The 24,620-nt window shown below is 44.2% G+C and overlaps 2 protein-coding genes across 8 annotated transcripts; one reads left to right on the top strand and one right to left on the bottom strand.

The window, feature by feature from the left end:
- The first annotated feature begins 188 nt into the window (after window positions 1-188).
- LOC112260793 (DNA-directed RNA polymerases I, II, and III subunit RPABC1) lies at window positions 189-9,914 on the top strand. 2 transcript variants are annotated; one of them, XM_024436143.2, is made up of 7 exons: window positions 189-363; window positions 1,518-1,692; window positions 1,859-1,974; window positions 3,420-3,536; window positions 5,953-6,011; window positions 9,383-9,461; window positions 9,554-9,914. In XM_024436143.2, the coding sequence occupies exons 1-7, from the start codon at window positions 307-309 to the stop codon at window positions 9,617-9,619; spliced, it is 669 nt and encodes a 222-aa protein (XP_024291911.1). In that variant the 5' UTR covers window positions 189-306; the 3' UTR covers window positions 9,620-9,914. The 2 variants fall into 2 exon arrangements, with proteins under 2 accessions (XP_024291911.1, XP_024291912.1); XM_024436144.2 differs by having other exon boundaries at window positions 191-363; window positions 3,456-3,536.
- Window positions 9,915-10,074: 160 nt separating this feature from the next.
- On the bottom strand, window positions 10,075-24,283 carry LOC112260794 (rho GTPase-activating protein 45). 6 transcript variants are annotated; one of them, XM_042328920.1, is made up of 22 exons: window positions 24,023-24,283; window positions 22,934-23,336; window positions 19,919-20,086; window positions 19,714-19,798; window positions 19,528-19,600; window positions 19,342-19,420; window positions 19,076-19,210; window positions 18,764-18,825; window positions 18,548-18,652; window positions 18,197-18,277; window positions 16,593-16,757; window positions 16,326-16,463; window positions 15,811-16,082; window positions 15,318-15,613; window positions 15,050-15,142; window positions 14,844-14,903; window positions 14,525-14,679; window positions 12,671-12,856; window positions 12,447-12,584; window positions 11,653-11,864; window positions 11,269-11,494; window positions 10,075-10,830 (listed from the first exon to the last, which is right to left on the bottom strand). In XM_042328920.1, the coding sequence occupies exons 1-22, from the start codon at window positions 24,107-24,109 to the stop codon at window positions 10,666-10,668; spliced, it is 3,384 nt and encodes a 1,127-aa protein (XP_042184854.1). In that variant the 5' UTR covers window positions 24,110-24,283; the 3' UTR covers window positions 10,075-10,665. The 6 variants fall into 6 exon arrangements, with proteins under 6 accessions (XP_042184854.1, XP_042184851.1, XP_042184853.1 ...); XM_042328917.1 differs by having other exon boundaries at window positions 11,653-11,900; window positions 24,023-24,282; XM_042328919.1 differs by having other exon boundaries at window positions 11,653-11,900; window positions 15,071-15,142; window positions 24,023-24,282.
- Between the last annotated feature and the right edge of the window lie 337 nt (window positions 24,284-24,620).

Here is a 24,620-nt window from a genome sequence, read left to right as displayed (position 1 = left end):
AATGCCTGTTTTTACTGCGATGACATAATCTTCAACGTTACAAATTTGAAATATACAATATTTTAATTTGAATTATGACCTATTTAATTACATATTAAATTATGAAACTGTTTATGTAGCTAATCGTTTAAACGAATTGTTCAAATATCAATATGGCAGGCAAAATTGTAGACAAACAAAAGAAGACCTCCTAAACACGTGATTTTGAAGTGCGGAAGTAAAGTTGTGATTTCGGGAAAACGTAAGTGAAGATTTGTTTTTCACGGGTGGAAAACATTGGAAAATAGCTAACCTATAGAATACATTATGGATGACGAGGAGGAGACCTACAGACTATGGAAAATCCGCAAAACAATCATGCAGGTAAATTGTAAAATTCAGAATACTTCATCCCAGGCACTCGGTTTACAACTTGTTCTCGAGTACCCAAGGTAGGCTGGACACATGACATTTTTAACAATGATTTTTTTCGAATAAAAAGTAGTTAATTGCATCCGCGGTGGAGCCCAGTTTCATAATATTACCATATATCCCAGCTGCCTGCCGTAGTTTTGAAGTAATCACGAAAAAACAGGTCTTAATTTAACAGCATTTTTCACCCTGCCAGCTCCTATTAGTTATATTGGGCACTGTGGCACCAACTCGCCTTCCGAAGGTTCTAATCCCATGTTGTTGTTCTATGTCACAATGGCAGCTTCTCTATAGTTGGCAATGAACACCTGCTCACGTTGTTTATAGTTAAAATGTAAACAACAACAACAAATTACTCATGGAACTCTGAGGTCGTCCCATTGTTTACTATAGGGAAATATAGGTATGTCTGTCTATTTAGCCTAATATCTCGAAATGTGTATATTTAGTTTTTGTATCTCGTCATCAAACGCTAGACCAGAACTAGTCAGAAGTTGCCATTTTTTTCCCTACTTCCTGTTATGCAGACATAAGCACACTTGGCACCATTGAGGTGCGGATGTTTACTTTCTACACAAGTTATTTTTCAGTTTCTTCCTAAGAACCGATTGTAGTGGTAAAATAAAACGGGATACATTTTTTGGTGCCATTTAGGCTAAATTGAATTCTAACAGGCTGACTACACCGCTCGCGTCGCAAAATAAATGTATTAATCTATATTATTCAATTATTGCACCCACATTGCTTGTGCGGGTCAACGAGCGTCTGCGTTGCCAAGGGCTAAAATAGAAGTCAGTTCTATTTCTGACGCAGATCGCCCTGCAAGTCCTGCCTCTCCCATCTCCTCATTGGTTTTTAGAAGCAGGTACCCACATGCCATCTCCTCTTTGGTTATGCCCACATGGGTGACTGAAAGACGAACAGGGTCAGTGGCGGAAATGCACAACAGAAACCCACGTCCTTCTTTAGTTACAGGTGTTCAGAGCATGCTAGATAGCTAGTTTGCACAGGTGGTTGTTTCTGTCTTCCGTCTGTCTTCTGTAATTGATTCTTCAGCTACCGGTAGCTAGCTAACTCCACTTATTTGTTTTTCCCCTTTCACGTAGTTGTGCCACGACAGAGGCTATCTTGTGACGCAGGATGAGTTGGACCAGACTCTGGACGAGTTCAAGAGCCAGTTTGGGGACAAGCCGAGTGAAGGGCGCCCACGGCGGACAGATCTCACTGTGCTGGTCGCCCACAACGATGACCCGACCGACCAGATGTTCGTCTTCTTTCCAGGTAACTAGAAGACAAACACACCTGACTGCCAGCCACAGCAGCACGCATTTCCAAGGTGTCACAAGCTATTTTCTGAAAATAACTTTTGGTCTGTGAGCATCAGTTGTCTGGACCTTTACTTCGCTACAATTGTTGCACATCAATCAGCAAATCTCTTTGTCCACAGAGGAGCCCAAGGTAGGAATCAAGACTATAAAGATGTACTGCCAGCGCATGCAGGAGGAGAATATCACACGTGCCTGCATCGTGGTCCAGATGGGGATGACGCCTTCCGCCAAACAGGTGGGGCAGGACTGAGCCATTAAGCTTCTCTGTTGCTCTTTAGCCTTCCTTCCCTCTTGGAGTAATCACTTGTATAATACAGTCATACACAGTGCATTCAGACTTTTCCCACATTTTGTTACGTTCCAGCCTTATTCTAAAATGGATTAAATACACATTTTTCCCTCATCACTCTACATACAATACCCCATAATGGCAAAGCGCAAATTGTTTTTTATTTTTTCAAAACAATTAAAAACATAAACAGATACCTTATTTACATAAGTATTCAGACCCTTTGCTATAAGACTCTAAATTGAGCTCAGGTGCATCCTGTTTCCATTTATCATCCTTGAGATGTTTCTGCAACTTCATTGGATTCCACCTGTTGTAAATTAAATTGATTGTACATGATTTGGAAAGGCACACACCTGTCTAAATAAGGTCCCACAGTTGACAGACGGAAGCCACGCCTCAGTGAGAGGCACATGACAGCCGGCTTAGAGTTTGCCAAAAGGCACCTAAAGGACTCTCAGACCATGAGAAACAAGATTCTCTGGTCTGATGAATCCAAGATTGAACACTTTGGCCTGAATGCCAAGTGTCACGTTTTGGAGGAAACCTGGCACCATCTCTACGGTGGAGCATGGTGGTGGCAGCATCATGCTGTGGGGATGTTTTTCAGCGGCAGGGACTGGGATCGGGGGAAGATGAACGGAGCAAAGTACAGAGATCCTTGATGAAAACCTGTTCCAGAGCTCTCAGGACCTCACACTGGGGTGAAGGTTCACCTTCCAACAGGACAATGACCCTAAGCACACAGCCAAGACTTTGCAGGAGTGATTTAGGGACAAGTCTCTGAATGTCTTTGAGTGACCCAGCCAGAGCCTGGACTTGAACCTGATCAAATGTATCTGGAGAGACATGTAAATAGTTGTGCAGCAATGCTCCCCATCCAACCTGACAGAGCTTGAGAGGATCTGCAGAGAAGAGTGGGAGAAACTCCCCAAATACAGGTGTGCCAAGCTTTTAGTGTCATACCCAAGAAGACTCGAGTCTGTAATCGCTACCAAAGGTGCTTCAACAAAGTGCTGAGTAAAGGGTCTGAATACTTATTTAAATGTGATATTTTCAGGGTGTATTTCATTAATTTTTTATTTGCTAAAATGTCTAAACTTGTTTTTGCTGTGTCATGGGGTATTGTGTGTAGATTGTTTTTTTCCTCATCAATTTAATCCATTTTAGAATAAGGCTGTAACAAAATGTGGAAAAAGTGAAGGGGCCTGAAGGGTTTCCGAGTAGACTGTAGGTCACAGCCCTAATTACACTACAGTTAACACCTGCTAATTCACATCAGATTACTCGATGGAGCAGAATAAGAAAATATACATTTTTTCATAGTGTTTTAACAGAGATGTTACTTTTCATGTGGCCCTGTCCTATGCGGGTCACTCGTCCCTATCCAGGGGCCTGTTAGGACTCCCTTGTTTCTTTCTTTTCAGTCGCTAGTGGACATGGCACCCAAATACATCCTGGAGCAGTTTCTACAACAGGAGCTCCTCATCAACATCACAGAGCATGAGGTATGTGCGCTCGTTTAGAGTTGCAGTTGCAGCCAAATATATTGGTACACTTCCACTTTTCTTAAATGATTCTCTATTTCTTGCCCCCCAAAAATAGATGAAATTGAAAAACTTTGTCTCTACACCTTATTGGATTTTCTGCATTGCAGAAGGATTTTATTTTTGTAAACATAAGTTTACAATTTTTATTAAGATTAAATGGTATGGACAAAATTACTGGCACCCCGAAGCAAATACTAGGTTGTACAGCCTTTGGCCAAGATAATGTAGCCATCAATAAGCTTGCTGCACCTTTCTACAGGCAATTTGGCAAACTGCTCTTATTCTTCTATATTTGAGGAATGCTCTCCACCAACTGCTGGTTTTGGATGTGATTCAGAACTGTCCAGTGTTTCTTCTTGAACCATTCCTTTGTGCTTTTTGACCTAATAATCTGTTGATTTCACGATGCCTTGCGCATGTTCAAGGCCCCCAGTACCAGAGGCAGCAAAGAAACCCCACAGCATTATCAAACCTCCCCATGGTTGATTGTAGGGAGGGTGTTCCTTTCATTGAATACTTCATTTTGGATGACAGTAAACAGAGCTCTGATCTGTATTGCCAAAGGGCTCTAATTTTGTTTAATTTGTCCACAGAACATTTCACCCAGAATTTAGGCTTGTTTAGGTATATTTTTTGTGAAGTTCAATCAGGCTTTCGTGTCTCCTTCAGTAGTGGGGGCTTCCCCACAACCAAACGAAGCATTCAGAGAAAAAGCACTCATCAAAAGAACCCTGGAATGGTTCATTGATGGCTACAAGAAGCAATTGTCCAAGTTATCTTGGTCAAGGGCTGTGCAACCAAGTACTAATTTCAGGGTGCCAATAATGTTGTCCATGCTATTTGTGCTTTATTTTGAAAAAAAAATCCAATAAGGTGTGGAGACCAACATTTTCTTCAAATTTCAACTTTTTTTTAGAAGAAGAAAGGTGCAAGAGTGCCAATTATTTGGCTGCAAACTATAACCTGCACACACAGTATCTTGCCTAAAGGGGACTTTGAGCGTGTTCGAGTTGGCTTACTAAAGCAGATGAGAACAGATGGAAGTCGATGATTGCGGTTGGGGGAGGTACATCTGCGACAATTGAAAGTCAGTGTTTTCTAACAAGGCTCATATCAACATGGCAGTGTCAACATAGCAGGTGTTCTTTTCAAAACTTTTCCTTCGGAATGTCTAAATAACTTTTTCTCTACCATCCATATCACACACTCTCAAACTCAAAACATACAATACATTTGTGAAAGAGGGGTCTCAAAGATTTACATTTATTTGTAGCCAATCCGTTGTAGCAAAAGAATTGTGGCATAGTTGGTTCTTGTTTTTCACATCTTTGGTCATATTTGCATTAGTCAGGGAAAAACACCCTAATGATTGGTTGACAATAGTGCCTCCCACAATGCAGTTGATGGCTGAAGACAGGGTGCAGTTGATGGCTGAAGACTGCACCCTGTCTTCAGCCATCAACTGCACCCTGTCTTCAGCCATCAACTGCATTGTGGGAGGCACTATTGTCTGAAGACAGGGTGCAGTTGGCAGTGGTGGAAAAAGTACCAAATTGTCATACTTCAGTAAAAGTAAAGATACCATTTTTGAAAATGACTCAAGTGAAAGTCACCCAGTAAAATACTATTTGAGTAAATATCTGGTTTTAAATATACTTAAGTGTCAAAAGTAAATATAATTGTAAAAATATACTTAAGTATAAATAATTTCAAATTGCTTAAATTAAACCAGACGGCACAATTTTCTTGTTTTTGTTAATTTACAGATAGGCAGGGGCACACTCCAACACTCGGACATAATTTACAAGCGAAGCATGTGTTTAGTGAGTCCGCCAGATCAGAGGCAGTAGGGATGACTAGGGATAAGTGTGTGAATTTGACCATTTTCCTGCCCTGCTAAGCATTCAAAATGTAATGGGTACTTTTGGGAGGCAGGAAAAATGTATTGAGTAAAAAGTACATTGTTTTTTTCAGGAATTTAGTGAAGTAAAAGTTGTGAAAAATATAAATAGTAAAGTACAGATACCCCAAAAAACTACTTAAGTAAAAATGATTTATAAAGTACTACTTAAGTACTTTACACCACTGGCAGTTGGTGTGGATAAACTTTAAATACTGTATTAAAAGAACTGCATGACCTTTGATCATGACGTTTTTGTAAAGTTCATGCAGTCGACATGTAGACAAGTCCGACAATTTTTATACCCAAAATGCAACACATTGAAAGTTGGTGATCAGCACTGATCAAAGGTGGTCTCTGAATGCATGAAACTGATGTGTTCAAACAAGCCTAATGTCTTTATACTACATGAACAAAATATTTTCTGTAATTATATGCTCTTTGATTTGAGTCTTTTATTTCCTATCTTTTTAGCTGGTTCCTGAACACATAGTGATGACAAAAGAAGAACTGTCAGAGTTGCTGCTTCGATAGTATCTTTTTAGCATTGAATGCAGAATTATTTCTATACCATGCATTACACAATACAATATTTTTTTGTTACCATGTTCCACACTAATAAATATATCCAGTGGGGTAAAAAAGTATTTAGTCAGCCAACAATTGTCCAAGTTCTCCCACTTAAAAAGATGAGAGGCCTGTAATTTTCATCATAGGTACACTTCAACTATGACAGAAAAAAATAATCCAGAAAATCACATTGTAGGATTTTTAATGAATTTATTTGCAAATGATGGTGGAAAATAAGTATTTGGGTCAATAACAAAAGTTTATGTCAATACTTTGTTATATACCCTTTATATACCCTTTGTTGGCAATGACAGAGGTCAAACATTTTCTGTAAGTCTTCATTTTCTGTAAGCACACACTGTTGCTGGTATTTTGGCCCATTCCTCCATGCAGATCTCCTCTAGAGCAGGGATGTTTTGGAGCTGTTGCGGACTTTCAACTCCCTCCAAAGATTTTCTATGGGGTTGAGATCTGGAGACTGGCTAGGCCACTCCAGGACCTTGAAATGCTTCTTACGAAGCCACTCCTTCGTTGCCTGGGCGGTGTGTTTGGGATCATTGTCATGCTGAAAGACCCAGCCACGTTTCATCTTCAATGCCTTTGCTGATGGAAGGAGGTTTTCACTCAAAATCTCACGATACATTGACCCATTCATTCTTTCCTTTACACGGATCAGTCGTCCTGGTCCCTTTGCAGAAAAACAGCCCCAAAGCATGATGATTCCACCCCCATGCTTCACAGTAGGTATGGTGTTCTTTGGATGCAACTCAGCATTCTTTGTCCTCCAAACACAACGAGTTGAGTTTTTACCAAAAAGTTATATTTTGGTTTCATCTGACCATATGACATTCTCCCAATCTTCTTCTGGATCATCCAAATGCTCTCTAGCAAACTTCATACAGGCCTGGACATGTACTGTCTTAAGCAGGGGGACACGTCTGGCACTGCAGGATTTGAGTCCCTGGCGGCGTAGTGTGTTACTGATGGTAGGCTTTGTTACTTTGGTCCCAGCTCTCTGCAGGTCATTTACTAGGTCCCCCCGTGTGGTTCTGGGATTTTTGCTCACCGTTCTTGTGATCATTTTGACTCCACAGGGTGAGAACTTGCGTGGTGCCCCAGATCGAGGGAGATTATCAGTGGTCTTGTATGTCTTCCATTTCCTAATAATTGCTCCCGCAGTTGATTTCTTCAAACCAAGCTGCTTACCTATTGCAGATTCAGTCTTCCCAGCCTGGTGCAGGTCTACAATTTTGTTTCTGGTGTCCTTTGACAACTCTTTGGTCTTGGCCATAGTGGAGTTTGGAGTGTGACTGTTTGAGGTTGTGGACAGGTGTCTTTTATACGGATAACAAGTTCAAACAGGTGCCATTAATACAGGTAACGTGTGGAGGACAGAGGAGCCTCTTAAAGAAGTTACAGGTCTGTGAGAGCCAGAAATCTTGCTTGTTTGTAGGTGACCAAATACTTATTTTCCACCATAATTTGCAAATAAATTCATTACAAATCCTACAATGGGATTTTCTGGATTTTTTTTCTTCTCATTTTGTCTGTCATAGTTGAAGTGTACCTATGATGGAAATTACAGGCCTCTTTCATATTTTTAAGTGGGAGAACTTGCACAATTGGTGGCTGACTAAATACTTTTTTGCCCCACTGTATATACAGTGGGGAGAACAAGTATTTGATACACTGCCGATTTTGCAGGTTTTCCTACTTTCAAAAGCATGTAGAGGTCTGTAATTTTTTCATAGGTACACTTCAACTGTGAGAGACGGAATCTAAAACAAAAATCCAGAAAATCACATTGTTGGATTTTTAAGTAATTCATTTGCATTTTATTGCATGACATAAGTATTTGATCACCTACCAACCAGTAAGAATTCCGGCTCTCACAGACCTGTTAGTTTTTCTTTAAGAAGCCCTCCTGTTCTCCACTCATTACCTGTATTAACTGCACCTGTTTGAACTTGTTTCCTGTAAAAGACACCTGTCCACACACTCAATCAAACAGACTCCAATCTCTCCACAATGGCCAAGACCAGAGTGTAAGGACATCAGGGATAAAATTGTAGACCTGCACATGGCTGGGATGGGCTACAGGACAATAGGCAAGCAGCTTGGTGAGAAGGCAACAACTGTTGGCGCAATTATTAGAAAATGGAAGAATTTCAAGATGACGGTCAACCACCCTCGGTCTGGGGCTCCATGCAAGATCTCACCTCGTGGGCATCAATGATCATGAGGAAGGTGAGGGATCAGCCCAGAACTACACGACAGGACCTGGTCAATGACCTGAAGAGAGCTGGGACAACAGTCTCAAAGAAAACCATTAGTAACACACTACGCCGTCATGGATTAAAATCCTGCAGCGCACGCAAGGTCCCCCTGCTCAAGCCAGCACATGTCCAGGCCGTCTGAAGTTTGCCAATGACCATCTGGATGATACAGAGGAGGAATGGGAGAAGGTCATGTGGTCTGATCAGACAAAAATATAGTTTTTTGGTCTGAACTCAACTCTCTGTGTTTGGAGGAAGAAGAAGGATGAGTTCAACCCCAAGAAAACCATCCCAACCGTGAAGCATGGAAGTGGAAACATCATTCTTTGGGGATGCTTTTTTGCAAAGGGGACAGGATGACTGCACCGTATTGAGGGGAGGATGGATGGGGCCATGTATCGCAAGATATTGGCCAACAACCTCCTTCCCTCAGTAAGAGCATTGAAGATGGGTCGTGCCTGGGTCTTCCAGCATGACAATGACCCGAAACACACAACCAGGGCAACTAAGGAGTGGCTCCGTAAGAAGCATCTCAAGGTCCTGGAGTAGCCTAGCCAGTCTCCAGACCTGAACCCAATAGAAAATCTTTGGAGGGAGCTGAAAGTCCGTATTGCCCAGCGACAGCCCCGAAACCTGAAGGATCTGGAGAAGGTCTGTATGGAGGAGTGGGCCAAAATCCCTGCTGCATTGTGTGCAAACATTGTCAAGAACTACAGGAAACATATGATGTCGGTAATTGCAAACAGGTTTCAGTACCAAATATTAAGTTCTGCTTTTCTGATGTATCAAATACTTATGTCATGCAATAACATGCAAATTAATTACTTAAAAATCATACAATGTGATTTTCTGGATTTTTGTTTTAGATTCCGTCTCTCACAGTTGAAGTGTACCCTATGATAAAAATTACAGACCTCTACATGCTTTGTAAGTAGGAAAACCTGCAAAATTGGCAGTGTATCAAATACTTGTTCTCCCCACTGTATATATACACACACACACATAATTCATGAACATTGTATGATGTTGCCATTGTGATTCCTTGATTGACGTGTCAGTAAACTGAAGGAGAGCCAGCTACCCAGGATTCAAGCAGGAGACCCTGTGGCCAGATACTTTGGACTGAAAAGAGGACAGGTGTGACACACACACAAACAAATGACTGAGGCGTTTTATGTGCAATTTTAGTTTTCTCCTGTGTTGACCTGCTGGCCTGTCTGTTCTAACAGGTAGTGAAGATCATCAGACCTAGTGAGACTGCTGGTAGATACATCACCTACAGACTGGTGCAGTAAACACACACCAGCTCTATTATGGACCAGAAGGAGTATGAGATCTGATGATTGCGGACAGGGAATGACTGAAGATGTTTCATATGAAGAAGAAAGAACATGCTCTCATCACTTTGTCTCCCAATAACTTTTGTGAATAAGTTGACTTGCTTACCTTTTGGCACTACTAGTTTTTATCAATGTGCTTGAGGTGATAACCTCTGCATGTGTTGGATTTTTTTTTAAATAAGCATTTTTAATTTCAACGGGCAAATTATTTATTTCAGAAGAAATAAATCCAACTGTTTTTAATGTCGAAGAGCAAGGCAAGGTCTTTTCACATTCGAAAAAATGTCCCACATAACTGATTGAAGTTGAATGCACACTGAACATTTGTGTTCATTATTACCGTGACTGCAGTTACTGTGTTGCAAAACAGTCAAATCTCAGCAACAATCATTGGGAGTCAAACATTTGCATAGTGCTTGACGTTTGAATTTTATGTCACCAAGGATATACAACAAATCATGTTAGAACTGTAACAATATAAACATATCATCTCTCAATGACTAGCATACCAACCAGCAGCAGTGCTGAAGTAGTGGCGTGAGTACACAGGCAGATGGTAGGCTGGAGTATAGACATACCATATCATGAATACACCATACAAGAGGTATACAGAGAGAATACAAAAAGAGGAAATTGCAGGCACAAAAACACTGAATCTCACATTCCTTCCTGGTATCTCACCAGGTAATTAAAACAATAAAAATTGCTTTGTGCAGCATTTTGGCAAAACTGGTTTAGAAAATCATACCTCAAGTCATCCAATGAAATTAACACGTTCACACAACAGCAATATGATATTCTGCTATCCAGTCAGTGTACTAACTTTTTCATCAGTAGTCAACACATTAAAACAGTAAGTTGGAACCACTTTCATTTCAACTGCAATTTCCCAAATGAATTCCAATTTGTAGAATTCACTAAAGTACTTTTTCATTTGAAAAACAATTCCATTTCCATTTTTCCCAGAAGTTATTTTTTGAAGAGTTCAGGTCCAGAGAGGGTCAGTGGGTGCTGCGGCTGAGGGTTCCTCCTCGGTCTGATTCCACTGGTCTCTCAGTGTGGTTATCTGGCGTCTCACCCCCGTCGTGTTTTAAGTCTGTCTTGTTTCCCTCGTCTCTCCCCTGGACTCCTCCCCCACAGTCTCTCCCCTCCTCCCCTCCACTGTCCTAGGAGAAACAGCAGAAATGGTTGAATGTGATAAACTATAGTGTGCATGTGTGTATGCCCAAGTGGCGCAGCGGTCTAAGGCACTGCATCTCAGTGCTGGAGGCGTCACTACAGACACCCTGGTTCGAATCCAGTCTGTATCACAACTGGCTGTGATTGGGAGTCCCATAGGGCGGTGCACAATTGGCCCAGCGTCGTCCGGGTTTGGCCGGTGTAGGCCATCATTGTAAATAAGAATTTGTTCTTAACTGACTTGCCTTGTTAAATTTAAAAAAAATTATATATATGTTTAACTGCGTCCTTCTATTTGTTTGGTTGCTACCGCTCTTCCACTCTCTCAAGGCCCATAATTGTATTTTCCTCACATTACTTGTTTCTAGACCAGAACCAGCACACTGTTTCACTATGACACCCTACACCCACAGTCGCTCACTCACCTGGCTTAGGGCTAAGGGGGAAACTGGGGTGCCGTAGGGGCTGTCATGGAAGAGGGTGCTGTAGAAGACTATGAGAGTCTCCACGATGCGGGCCTGGTGGGGGTAGTCTACCAGGGAGGACAGGGCCACGGTGGCCCCGGAGGGACGGGGACGCATCAGGGTGGGGCCAAACACAATGCCCAGGTTACTGGGACTCATCTTGTTCTCCTGCTCACACTCACACACCCTGAAACGGGAAAAGTGAAGAAATAAGAGGGAGGAAGGAAATAGTAAGAAAGGAGAAATGGGCACGATGAGCTATTTGTTCTTCATCAAACGTTAGGATTAATGTTCCGTGTTAAAATCACACTTTATGTGTGTGTGCCTTACTCATGGTCACCTCACCTGCGCAGATGCTGTGCAATATAGCGCAGTGTGGCTGTATTAGCCTGCGGCAGCTCCGTTAGCATTAGCTCCCTCAGGCTGTGGACCAGAGTCAGGACCTCCAGGGGAGTCTCAGCACCCAGGTCTGCCAGCACTGCTGCCCCAGCCACCTCACCTCCATCTGGGCTAGGAGACGCAGAACGCAGGCTCTCCTTGGCCAGCCCCATCAGAGACTGATAGAGATGGAAAGGCAAGATAGGCTCTGGCAGCTGGAGAGGGAAGAAGGGAAAGCGAGGGGGTGGAGATGAAGAGAAGGGGACAGAGTGAGGAGGTGGGGAGGAGGTGGGGAGGAAGAGGAGGACAAATAGTGAGGGGGTGGAGAGGAAGAGGAGGACAGAGTGAGAGGGTGGAGAGGAAGGAGGACAGAGAGTGAGGGGGTGGAGAGGAAGAGGAGGACAGTGAGGGGTGGAGAGGGAGAGGAGGACAGAGTGAGGGGTGGAGAGGGAGAGGAGGACAGTGAGGGGATAGAGAGGAATCGGAGGACAGAGAGTGAGGGGTTGAGAGGAAGAGTGGGACAGAGGGGGTGGAGAGGAAGAGGGGGACAGAGCGTGAGAGGGGTTGAGAGGAAGAGGAGGACAGAGCGTGAGAGGGGTGGAGAGGACAGAGTGAGGGGGGTGGAGAGGAAGAGAGGGAGGGGAGAGGAGAAAGAAGGGGACAGAGGGTGAGGGGAGGGAGTGGGATGCAGAGTGAAGGAGGGATAGTGAGTCTAGAAGTGGAGGGAGAGTATTTTGTGAGTGTATGTAGCAGTATGTTACCTGTCTGAGGTAAAGTTTGAGCATGTTGCTGATATCATGAGGAAAGGCTTGGGACAGTTCCACCAGCTCTTTTCCATTCTCAAAGGCCTGGCACAGCTTCTCCACACGAGTCTTCACCCCATTCACACGATAGATACCCTACACACACACACACACACACAGTTTATATGTCAAGTTATTTTTTCAATGTGTGTGTACTACTCTGTGTGTAAGTGTAAAAGCACCTTCATCCTAAGAGCCCTGCTCTCTATCTCTGTGATGCACTTCCTGATGACCAGAGGCACACCATCGGGGTCTCCCAGCCCCTGCGTGAAGTCCCTGCCAAACAGCAACAGGCGACCTTGTAGCTTCTTATGGCCACACTGGATAGCCAGGTTCTCCAAGCAACGCCTATGGCATGCCAGATAACACTGGAAGAGGGAAGACAAGCAAATAATATACACTGCTCAAAAAAATAAAGGGAACACTTAAACAACACAATGTAACTCCAAGTCAATCACACTTCTGTGAAATCAAACTGTCCACTTAGGAAGCAACACTGATTGACAATAAATTTCACATGCTGTTGTGCAAATGGAATAGACAACAGGTGGAAATTATAGGCAATTAGCAAGACACCCCCAATAAAGGAGTGGTTCTGCAGGTGGTGACCACAGACCACTTCTCAGTTCCTATGCTTCCTGGCTGATGTTTTGGTCACTTTTGAATGCTGGCAGTGCTTTCACTCTAGTGGTAACATGAGACGGACTCTACAACCCACACAAGTGGCTCAGGTAGTGCAGCTCATCCAGGATGGCACATCAATGCGAGCTGTGACAAGAAGGTTTGCTGTGTCTGTCAGCGTAGTGTCCAGAGCATGGAGGCGCTACCAGGAGACAGGCCAGTACATCAGGAGACGTGGAGGAGGCCGTAGGAGGGCAACAACCCAGCAGCAAGACCGCTACCTCTGCCTTTGTGCAAGGAGGAGCAGGAGGAACACTGCCAGAGCCCTGCAAAATGAACTCCAACAGGCCACAAATGTGCATGTGTCTGCTCAAACGGTCAGAAACAGACTCCATGAGGGTGGTATGAGGGCCCGACGTCCACAGGTGGGGGTTGTGCTTACAGCCCAACACCGTGCAGGACGTTTGGCATTTGCCAGAGAACACCAAGATTGGCAAATTCGCCACTGGCGCCCTGTGCTCTTCACAGATGAAAGCTGGTTCACACTGAGCACATGTGACAGATGTGACAGAGTCTGGAGACGCCGTGGAGAGCGTTCTGCTGCCTGCAACATCCTCCAGCATGACCGGTTTGGCGGTGGGTCAGTCATGGTGTAGGGTGGCATTTCTTTGGGGGGCCGCACAGCCCTCCATGTGCTCGCCAGTGGTAGCCTGACTGCCATTAGGTACCGAGATGAGATCCTCAGACCCCTTGTGAGACCATATGCTGGTGCGGTTGGTCCTGGGTTCCTCCTAATGCAAGACAATGCTAGACCTCATGTGGCTGGAGTGTGTTAGCAGTTCCTGCAAAAGGAAGGCATTGATGCTATGGACTGGCCCGCCCGTTCCCCAGACCTGAATCCAATTGAGCACATCTGGGACATCATGTCTCGCTCCATCCACAGACTGTCCAGGAGTTGGCAGATGCTTTAGTCCAGGTCTGGGAGGAGATCCCTCAGGAGACCATCCACCAACTCATCGGGAGCATGCCCAGGCGTTGTAGGGAGGTCATACAGGCACGTGGAGGCCACACACACTACTGAGCCTCATTTTGACTTGTTTTAAGGACATTACATCAAAGATGGATCAGCCTGTAGTGTCGTTTTCCACTTTAATTTTGAGTGTGACTCCAAATCCAGACCTTCATGGGTTGATAAATTTCAATTCCATTGATACTTTTTGTGTGATTTTGTTGTCAGCACATTCAACTATGTAAAGAAAAAAGTATTTAATAAGAATATTTCATTCATTCAGATCTAGGATGTGTTATTTTAGTGTTCCCTTTATTTTTTGGAGCAGTGTAGTAACTTTACAGTCAGTAAACAGAGTAGACATTACACCGTCTACTGTGCCTCCTAGGGTGTGTGTGTGTCTCACCTCCTCACACTCTGCACCCTGGAAGTACACATAGCTGTTACACCCTCTGCATTTGGCAGGTGTGCGGAGCTTGCGGAGTCTGTGGGTCTTTGCTGCCTTGGACATTCCCACATTCCGGAAGGGACCAGTGGGAACGGCGATCTCTGGCTCTGTCCCTGAACACACAGCAAGAGAAAAGACATACAAGAGAGAAGAGAGAGTTCAGAATGAGAAAGAGAGGGTCGTATCCTAACCTGAACTATTCAAGCAATTCTCCCGCTGTGTGGATCTGGATTTAGACAGAGTTCAGACAAATGGAGACTTGAGGAGTGTTTGTTACCCTGTTCAAACGAGGTGACGTTTCCATCATGTTCTTCTTCACTGGCTTTAGGTATGTGCCCTGAAACACACATGCAATAAACTATTATATATCGTTGAATATTCTGAATGATACATCGCTGGACCCTTTTCTGTAATCTGAAATTGCTGAGGCTCTATGGTAGCTGTGCTGGAGGATGACATTCTAGTTTCTACATCAGGAGATACCAGTGCTGGAGGACTCCTGACCATAGACTCCTCCAAGACAGTCCGAGTCCTTCATCGTTGACGGCCAGGACTTGTGTGATTGGTGACCTTGCCCTTCAATAAGGACACATACCACCAATGAGCTTTCAAATGAAGCACCATAATGAAAAGTTCTAATCTTGGATCGTGGTTCCTATAAATTACATCTGTGGTTAGAAACGTGTGCTACTCTTCTTCTTAGACCATTAGAGAAGTGGATGACCCCTTACACGAGTCAATCAGGACTCACCACATCTCTGTGTGACTCCATCCTCAGCACCACCATCCTCGTCTGTGGTAGGCGTGGTCTCCGTGCTGATTGGTGAATCCGTGGGTGGTGTAGTCTCCGTGCTGATTGGTGAATCCGTGGGAGGTGTAGTCTCCATGCTGATTGGTGAATCCGTGGGTGGTGTAGTCTCCGTGCTGATTGGTGAATCCGTGGGAGGTGTAGTCTCCGTGCTGATTGGTGAATCCATGGGAGGTGTGGTCTCCATGCTGATTGGTACATCCGTGTTAGAGCTGTTGTGGCGGATGTGTCCAGACAGACTGATGAGGGAAGGAGAAAATGACATTGCTTCCTCCTGTAAATCATAGTAGTTGGTAGCCAACTAACTGGCCTGTTCTGACCCTTTGAAGGGTCACGCCACTTACAAAACGTTTCTCTGCACCTGCTATTTTCTGATCTCAACAACAATATGAATTACTGAAAGGTCAAACGTAAACAATTTCAAGTGGGAACCAACTGGTTTGATGAGTAGGGCTCGAAGTGGTAGTGAGCTGCAGGCTCTGGGTTCGACAGATGTCTGGCATCCTCTGTGCTCATGTAGAGATGCCTGGCATCCTCTGTGCTCGTGTAGAGATGTCTGGCGTCCTCTGGGCTCTTGTGTAGATGTCTTACGTGAGCGGCGTACTGTTGTCCCGGCTCGTAGAGCTTGGTGCTCTCACACAGAGTCTGGTAGTGGACTGGCAGCACTGCTGTCTGCATGTGCAGCAGCTGATAGTACGACACCGTGCACTGGGGAGGGAGACATGTTGTAAAGAACTACAACACCCAGGAATAAGCAATTTGATGGAGACAAACTACAATTTCCATGAACACATTTCGTCTCTCCCAAGATCTCTTGTGAACAGACTTCATAAACATAATCAAACCTAAAGGTGGATGTAGTCATGATTAGGACGTTTGATTGGTCAGTGCAATCCACCTGAAAACAAGTTGAGGGTTTTACTTCCCTGACAGAGGCGTGAGTTGACTTACAGATCTGAGGGTGTGGTCTGTGTGTCTGATGACATCATGGATCTGTCTGAGAGTGCTGCCCTTAGTCTGCTCTCTCTCCTGGTGCCGCGCCTCCGCCTCGGATATACATGCACGATACACAGCCTCTGCCTCTTCAGCCTGCAGAGACACACATGGACCAGCCATCAGGTGCGATTCATTTTGCTCGCCTGGCATAACTGAGTTGGCAGAGTTGGCACTTCAGGATCTATGAAAAGGTCTATGAAAAGGTCAGACTAGTCAGCTGACCTTGGTCCTGGCCTCCTCCTCCAATCGCTTCTTCCGGTCCAGAGCTTTAAGCCCGCCTGCTCCCCCTTGTAGCTCCTCCTCTGCCCGACCCCTGGCCTTGTCATACTCCTCACAGCGAATCATGTATGAGCCTCGAGTTTTACGCATGCCACTCTCAGCATCAGTCTAGGAACAGACAAACACACACACACACACACACACACACACACACACACACACACACACAAACACAGGGTAATCAAGGATATCTTACATTACAAGTAGCCATTAAAAGCAAGTGTAGTACATAGTACTACAGGGGTTGGGTAGAGGATATGAACCTGGTTTAGGTAAGGGTTTAGGGGGTAGGGTTGGGTAGAGGATATGAACCTGGTTTAGGTAAGGGTTTAGGGGGTAGGGTTGGGTAGAGAATACGAACCTGGTTTAGGTAAGGGTTTAAGGGGTAGGGTTGGGTAGAGAATACGAACCTGGTTTAGGTAAGGGTTTAGGGGGTATGGTTGGGTAGAGGATATGAACCTGGTTTAGGGGCTAGGGTTGGGTAGAGGATATGAACCTGGTTTAGGTAAGGGTTTAGGGGGTAGGGTTGGGTAGAGGATACAAACCTGGTTTAGGTAAGGGTTTAGGGGCTAGGGTTGGGTAGAGAATACAAACCTGGTTTAGGTAAGGGTTTAGGGGGTAGGGTTGGAAATAGGATACGGACCTGGTTTAAGGTAAGGGTTTAGGGTAAGAGTTTAGGGTAAGGGTTTAGGGTAAGGGTGTAGGGTAAGGGTGTGTGTTGGGGGGACACATAGGGATACATAGGTATAGTGAGAATGCACAGAATGGAGCGTAGGACAGAAAATCATAGAACACAGGCTATAGGTTATAGGCATCCTTGAAGAGGTGTGTTTTAAGGAGGTTTTTGAATGAGATGATTGTATCTGCATGTTGTATGTGTGGGGGGGGATCTCATTCCAGCAGCTGAAGGCCCGGGCACCCATGGTGGAGAGGTGGAATGAAGGGGTGACAAGGAGACCAGTAGAGGAGGAGCGGAGGGAGCGTGAAGAGGCATAGACTGAGAGAAGGTTAGAGAGGTAGGTGGGTGCCAGGTTGTGGAGGGCTTTGTAGGTGAGGAGGCCTGTCTTTAAGTTAATAAAGGATTGCACAGGGAGCCAGTGTAGATTGATGAGGATTGGTGTGGTGTTCAGTTGATCTGGTGCTGGTGAGGATTCTGGCAGCAGAGTTCTGGACCAGTTGAAGTCTATTGGTGAGTTTGGTGGGGATACCAGTGAGGAGAGTGTTGCAATAGTCCAAATGGGAAGTGACCAGGGCATGGATGAGAGTTTCCTTGCTGGAGTGTGATAGCGAGGGGCGGAGCCTGGAGATATTGCAGAGGTGATGCCATCCTGGTGATGGTTTTTATGTGGGGTTCGAAATAGAGGGAGCAGTCTAGAGTGACACCGAGGCTTTTGACTTTTGACAGAGCGATTGGTAAACCATCTACTCTCACTGAAATATGGAATATCAATGTCTTTCTCATACATGACATAAGAGTGAGACATGATAACACGTATGCAGCATTAACATGTCAAAGCAACATGGACAAGAAATAGCAGTGACTTTACCAGTTTCCTCTGGGCCCTCTGCCACTGCTCTCCGAGCTCTCTGCGTCTCCTCTCATGCTCCTGTTTACACTGCATCAGAGGCTGGGCCAGAGAGGGGTTGAGATAGAGACATTATTTCACTTGTAATAATCCTTGTAGGTGTGTGTGTGTGTGTCACAGGCTGCTGAGGGAGGACATAATACTGTCTGGAAAGGAACAAATGGAAAGGCATCAAACACCTGGAAACAATGTGTTTTAATGTATTTGATACCATTCCACTGATTTCGCTCCAGTCATTAACACAACCGTCCTCCCCAATTAAGGTGCCACCAACCTCCTGGTGTGTGTGTGTGTGTGAGATACTGTATCTACCTGTAGAACAGTGTGTATGGAGCCAGTGGTTTGCTGCACACCCACACTCTGCTCCAAGTCCTGCTCCAGAGCCAGAGAGTAGATGGAGAAGAATGGCATCTGGGGCTGAGAGAGAGAGAGAAAGAGAGAGAGAGGGAGAGGAGAGAGAGAGATTTGTGTGTGTTTATGTGCACGTATGTCCGTGTGTGTGTTTATTTGTGTGTGTTCTCCCATTACCTGTGCAATGCTCTGCTTACAGGACTGACACAGCCTCTGCAGACCCTTGGCAAACTCCATCTCTGGAAAACACAGAAACAGAAACTCACACACTACTTACACACACACACTGCCTTGTTAGCAGAAAACTAAAAAAGCAGAAATTGAAATAGACAACAAAAGGTTTGGCCCAGTTCCATTTCTGCCCCTAGATACTGGACAGGTGTATGTAATGTAGTTGAAGCCCTAAGAGGCTGAGAACAACTTCTGATGGACACAGATAGAAGAGTAAAAGAGACAGAATAATTGGATGAGTCAAAGTGATCAACCCACCCAGAGCAGTCCTTTTCTCCACATAGCTGATAATGTCCTTCAGATATCTGGACACAGCCTTGGCATAGGAGAGAGCGGAGTCCACTCCTCCCTCACTGCACTGCAGTAGGAGGTCAACCTGCTCTCCACTCAGCACTGACACACACACACACACACACACACACACACACACACACACACGCACACGAGAATGTATGAGTATGACATGATTGGAAAGGGAAACAAAATGCTTAGACATCGAGGACAACATGTAATTTTGTACTTACTGCAGCAGTCCTGCTGGTCACTCCTCCCTTGACAGTCTTTGGCCTGGGCCGAGTCTAAGCCATACAGGTTCTCCATAGACTGCACACACACACACACCATCTCCGAGGTCACACAAATGCTTAGACTGAGCCATCCTTTATGATCAAAGAAAACATTGTTTGTTTTTTACACACACACACACTCACCCTGCTCCTCTCTGTTAGCGGTAGAGACAGGAGGGTGCTGCTGTCCACTTCTCCCATCAGAAGTTCTGACACACTGAGGGGGAGAGAAGGAAAGGGGTGTAAAATAGGGAGAGAGGGGAGAAATGGGAAAAACCTTATCAATGTAGATCCTAGGGATAGTAAAGCGAAACACACACACACACTTACCTGCTACTGAAAGCCACAGCCATGGTCTCGATGGCTTTCTCAAAGTCCTGCTTACCCATGTCACTGCTGTCCTTGTAACTAAACCCTGGACACATCAAATCAAATGCACACATTTGATCTCAGTACATTCTCAGTACACTCACCACCCACACCTTGATCCACACACATTCTAACAGGTATCCAGTTCTAACAGAAGAGCTCTGACCTTTGACCTTGGAGATGAGTGTTCCAGCAGCAGTGAGGGTCTCTACAGTGTTGAGGAGGGGGTAGGCACCGATCACCTGCCTCAACACACGCAACACCTCTCCCAAACACTCCTGGGCCAGGTCACGACGGTCCAGCTGCCTGTCTGAGAGGTTATCTATCTGCCTGTCTGAGACAGAGACAGACAGCTATGTTATTTATTTGTCTAGAACTAAAACTGAAACTAAACATAAAGAAATAAGAATGAAAAATTCCTAATTTGAGGTGACATTCATAATTGTAACAGCAGCGCAGTAAACTTAAAAAATGTACTATAATAACCTTGGATTATATGCTCACGCACGTACACACCACAGAATTTGGATTGAATTCAATTTTTTGTTAAATATCAGAACAAATATTTCCCAGAATGCATTAGATCAAACACGGCAGTATGGAAGGGAACAATCTAACATCTCATGACAAAGAAAAGTAATGTTTTACATCTAAATTATAATCAAACTAATATTTAAATTGATTTTTTAAATTTAACTAGGCAAGTCAATTAAGAACAAATTCTTATTGACGGCCTACACCAGCCAAACCCGGACAATGCTGGGCCAATTGTGCACTACACTATGGGACTTCCAATCACAGCCAGTTGTGATACAGCCTGGATTCGAACCAGGGTGTCTGTAGTGACGCCTCTTGCACTGAGATGCAGTGCGCCACTCGGCCGCTGCGCCACTCGGGAATATGTGTATTCGTTACATTAATAAATGGCATATCCTTACGATAAAAGATTTGTCAAATGAATGAAACTTTCATGTTTCACTTCTTAGTTGAATTGGTTTGAATTAAATTCTACTTCATTCAATTAATATTTTGCTCTCTGTAGGTTGAGGCAAATTCGAATTCACCCCAACCCTGACACACACACACACACACACACACATTAGAGCAGTAAAAATAAATGTTTGTCATACCCGTGGTATACGGTCTGATATACCACGGCTGTCAGCCAATCAGCTTTCAGGGCTCGAACTACCCAGTTCATAATAGTACATAAACAGGCAGTATAAACACACATATAATGAATCAAGCAAGAGGCCATGTAATGAAGCACTGTTTACTGGGAAAAAAAGAGAACCAGCACCAGTAGCCGTCATTGAAACACAGCTATTGTTATACTTCTCCTTTTGTGTGTGTTGTTTTTCAGTTGGGCCTTAGACGACTAAAGTGTGAAAACCAGGAACTGTAGGGCTGTTGTCTGTCACACTACCACTCTTGATGTAGGAAGTGGTGGTGGACACGGACAGCACGTGAACCAACTTTAAAATGTAGTCAAAATGCAGTTTGGGGCTGAAACGTCAATGTTTAAGAAAAATTTACTGTGTACTACTGCTTAGACCCCTAATTATTTAGGGGCCTAACTCTTTGTGAGTGTACCATCAGTTGGCTCTTGTTCTGTGGTTGATTTTAACACTCCTACCTCTGTTGTCATATTGTAATAACACACGTACCCACTAAGAAAAGTCTCTCTCTCTCCTCCCTTCGTTCTCTCTCTTTCTCCCTTATCTCCTCGCCCTATTTGGAGACTGAGAACAGGAAGTTGCGATGAAAATAGCTGCCTGGACAGGAAGTGAAGTCACCCTGACATGGCTTAGCGGGTTCGTTCCAAGAAATGAGTGCCTTTTGCATCCCTTTGATATTTTTAAGTAGAAATTGTGCACCAATATTGAATGTCAAAAGCCTGTTATATTCAATGAAGTGCCCTTTAATATAGACCACATGGAGAAAATAATAAATACAATTTTTATATGAATAAAGCAGTGGAGGGGGGCTGCTGAGGGGAGGACGGCTCATAATAATGGCCGGAATAGAGTGAATGGAATGATATCAAAGACATGGTTTGATACCATTCCATTCACTCCGGCCATTACACTCTATTCCAGCCATTACTATGAGCGGTCCTCTTCTCACCAGCCTCCACTGGAATAAAGACCTGCTAAAGTGCCAGAATTCAGCATTTTGTCCCTCTGTGACTTCCAGGAATATTTATACCACTTAACCACAAAATGTCTCCATGTTTTCCCCATCATTGTAAATCCCTAGTTATTTTGTTGCTTTGACAAAGGCATTTCTGAAGATTATTATTTATTTCATGTGATTTATGTGAAAATGTCCCTCATTTTAAGGTCAACCCTGTTACGTGAACTGAACTCTCATTTTAATTTGGTGAAACTATTCCTTTTTAAATAATGTTTTCAAAAATAAACATTGAACATCTAAAAATCAAAGTGTAGTATAAATGCAGATGAGCTGGTTTTACTATTTTGGGTAATTTTCTGGTGTTTTGTGGTGGAAAACTGAGTGGGTCGAGCACAACAGGTCAACCATGTTACCCATAGATAGACAGGCTAGAAATATTTTAAGCTTGCATTCAATTGCCCCTCCCTGTTGTACACAACAAGCTTCTATTTTCCCTGTCACATGGAGATTTATGGCTGATTTAAGATGAAATCGTGAACCCTGTTACTTTATTTGGAACTTAATAGGCACTTACTATAATACTTTTTTGAGATGGGATTTTTATTGTTATTAAGTTAAACATGTGGTCTTTATGACAGAATTTTAGAATTAGGTGAAATCTAAAAAAAAATCACCAAGTTACACATCTGAAAAGGCACCGAATAGGTGGAACGACCCGGCTTGCTAAATTCCAAATTGACCCCTAGTCCTCGTAATGTAAGGGTTCTGGGTTATAGGAAAGCCTGTGAGCTGTGTTTACACACCAGACAAATACTATAGTGCTGCGTACCTTGTGTGACATACTCCCTCTTCCTTCCTCAGTTTCGCAAGGCATACACACACACACACCCTGGCTGGGACACACACAATGTTACAACATAACTAAGGGCCAGGGTTTTTTCCTTTCCATATGACGTGACTAAGAAAACTCTGAACTCTAGTTATAGGCTAAAAATAAGAATTTTTACTGGTCAAAAACTCCTGGCCATCATAATGCCTCTCTCACCTTCCCCCAGCACCATTTCTTTCAGTTTCTCCACAGCCTCAGCAAAGCAAGCCACGTCCCGGAGCAAAGAGGGGATGTCCTCCACTTCGATGCCCACCTCCGAGGCCTCTGTGGTGGGGCTGGAGGCAAGGCTCGCTCCTTTTCCCTGGGTCTTACTGAAGGCCCAGGCTCCAGCCGCCTGTAGGGGGAAGCCAGCCGCACTGGCATGTCGACTCAGGGCTGTGGGCCGTCTAAGGCAGGCTCCAAGGACAGGGGGAGGGCTGGTGGCCGTGGCCAGCCTGGGGTGCAGCAGACAGGTGGTAGTGGGGCAGGGAGGAGCCTGGGGGTCCTGGAGGGATGCAGGGAAAGGGGGGGGGACATCCAAGCCACCATCTCTAGTGGGTTGTTCCTGGAGGACAGATAGCTGGTGTTGAGACATACCAGAGGACAAGGGAGAGGTAGGGTGGGGAATGGGAGAGTGAGAGCCGGGTAGGTAGAAAGAGAGATAGGAGAGGAAAGAGATGGGGAATAATAAGAATGGTGGTGATGAGTGATGACACAGATGTTACGACTAGAGGATGATGATGCTGATGATGAAGACAACTGTTGTTGAGAAACCTGCGCCTCTAAAACAATTTGAAAGGCCATGAGTCACAATGCAAAAGCATATGGAAAAAACACAGAAAGAGAAAGATGATTCAATGAGGATGATCAACACTGGAAAATTTCCAAACACTGACAAGTTGACTTATCATTGCCAGGTGACAGGTGTGTCAGACTGGAAGCCACGCCCACACCTGGCGGCATTGCAAAACATAAATCCCTTAAAGTTGGCATTAGCAAGCAATACACATGTAACGTAAGACAGTTTCCCCCTCAGGGACATTCGTTCTATCTTATCATACACTACCAATGCCTGACGCAACTTCAAGTATATTTAGCTAGTAGCTAAATTATGTATATACCAACGCAAACTCGCGGGGATTTACAAGCAGTAATATAAATTACGAAATTATTCAAACGCGCAAACTCAGAAAACTATCCAGGACTGAGATGCAAATAGTCTTCATAAAGCTAGGCTAGTTTAGCTAGCGAGTTAACGTTACTTACTGTTGAGTTATGTGACCCAAAGTTTCCCCCAAGATTCTTCTTTGAAACTGAAGTTTTATTTAATTCCTTTTTCTTTCTATAGAACATTTTCAAATAGCATCCTATCTATTTTAATATAGATGTTACTCCATTGAGATTGAAGTCTGCTCCAAACGTCGCTTCCACAAATTCCCTTGTGCTGCCTGGATTGATTGCTTGGCTTGGCTGGCTGTATCGAACTCTGTGGTTGTACGGTTATCTTTCTTCCTGGATGTAGCTAGTAGATGGGGTCAGTCCACACTACGCCCGTAGACCACTGAACTGCATGGCCATACTGACACCTGCAGGGGTAAATATTTAATGATTTCTCACAAAGATGGTGCCAACAATGGCTATTGTGTCCAATTTTGGTGCTTGTGCCAACTAATCAAAATACCTATTTGATTGGTTTCATAACTAGACCCATAACTGCACATTAACCATATTAGATCATGTACGAAGTAATGTTTCATCATGATATGATTACAGCTTTTTGTAATAAACGGTTTATTTGCTATTATAAACTGGGTGGTTCGAGCCCTGAATGCTGATTAGCTGAAAGCCGTGGTATATGATACCG

Source organism: Oncorhynchus tshawytscha, linkage group LG10 (genome assembly GCF_018296145.1).
Source record: "Oncorhynchus tshawytscha isolate Ot180627B linkage group LG10, Otsh_v2.0, whole genome shotgun sequence".
Lineage (NCBI taxonomy): Eukaryota > Metazoa > Chordata > Actinopteri > Salmoniformes > Salmonidae > Oncorhynchus > Oncorhynchus tshawytscha.
Note: the sequence above shows the minus strand (reverse complement) of the source record. Positions and strands in the feature narration are given on the sequence as shown.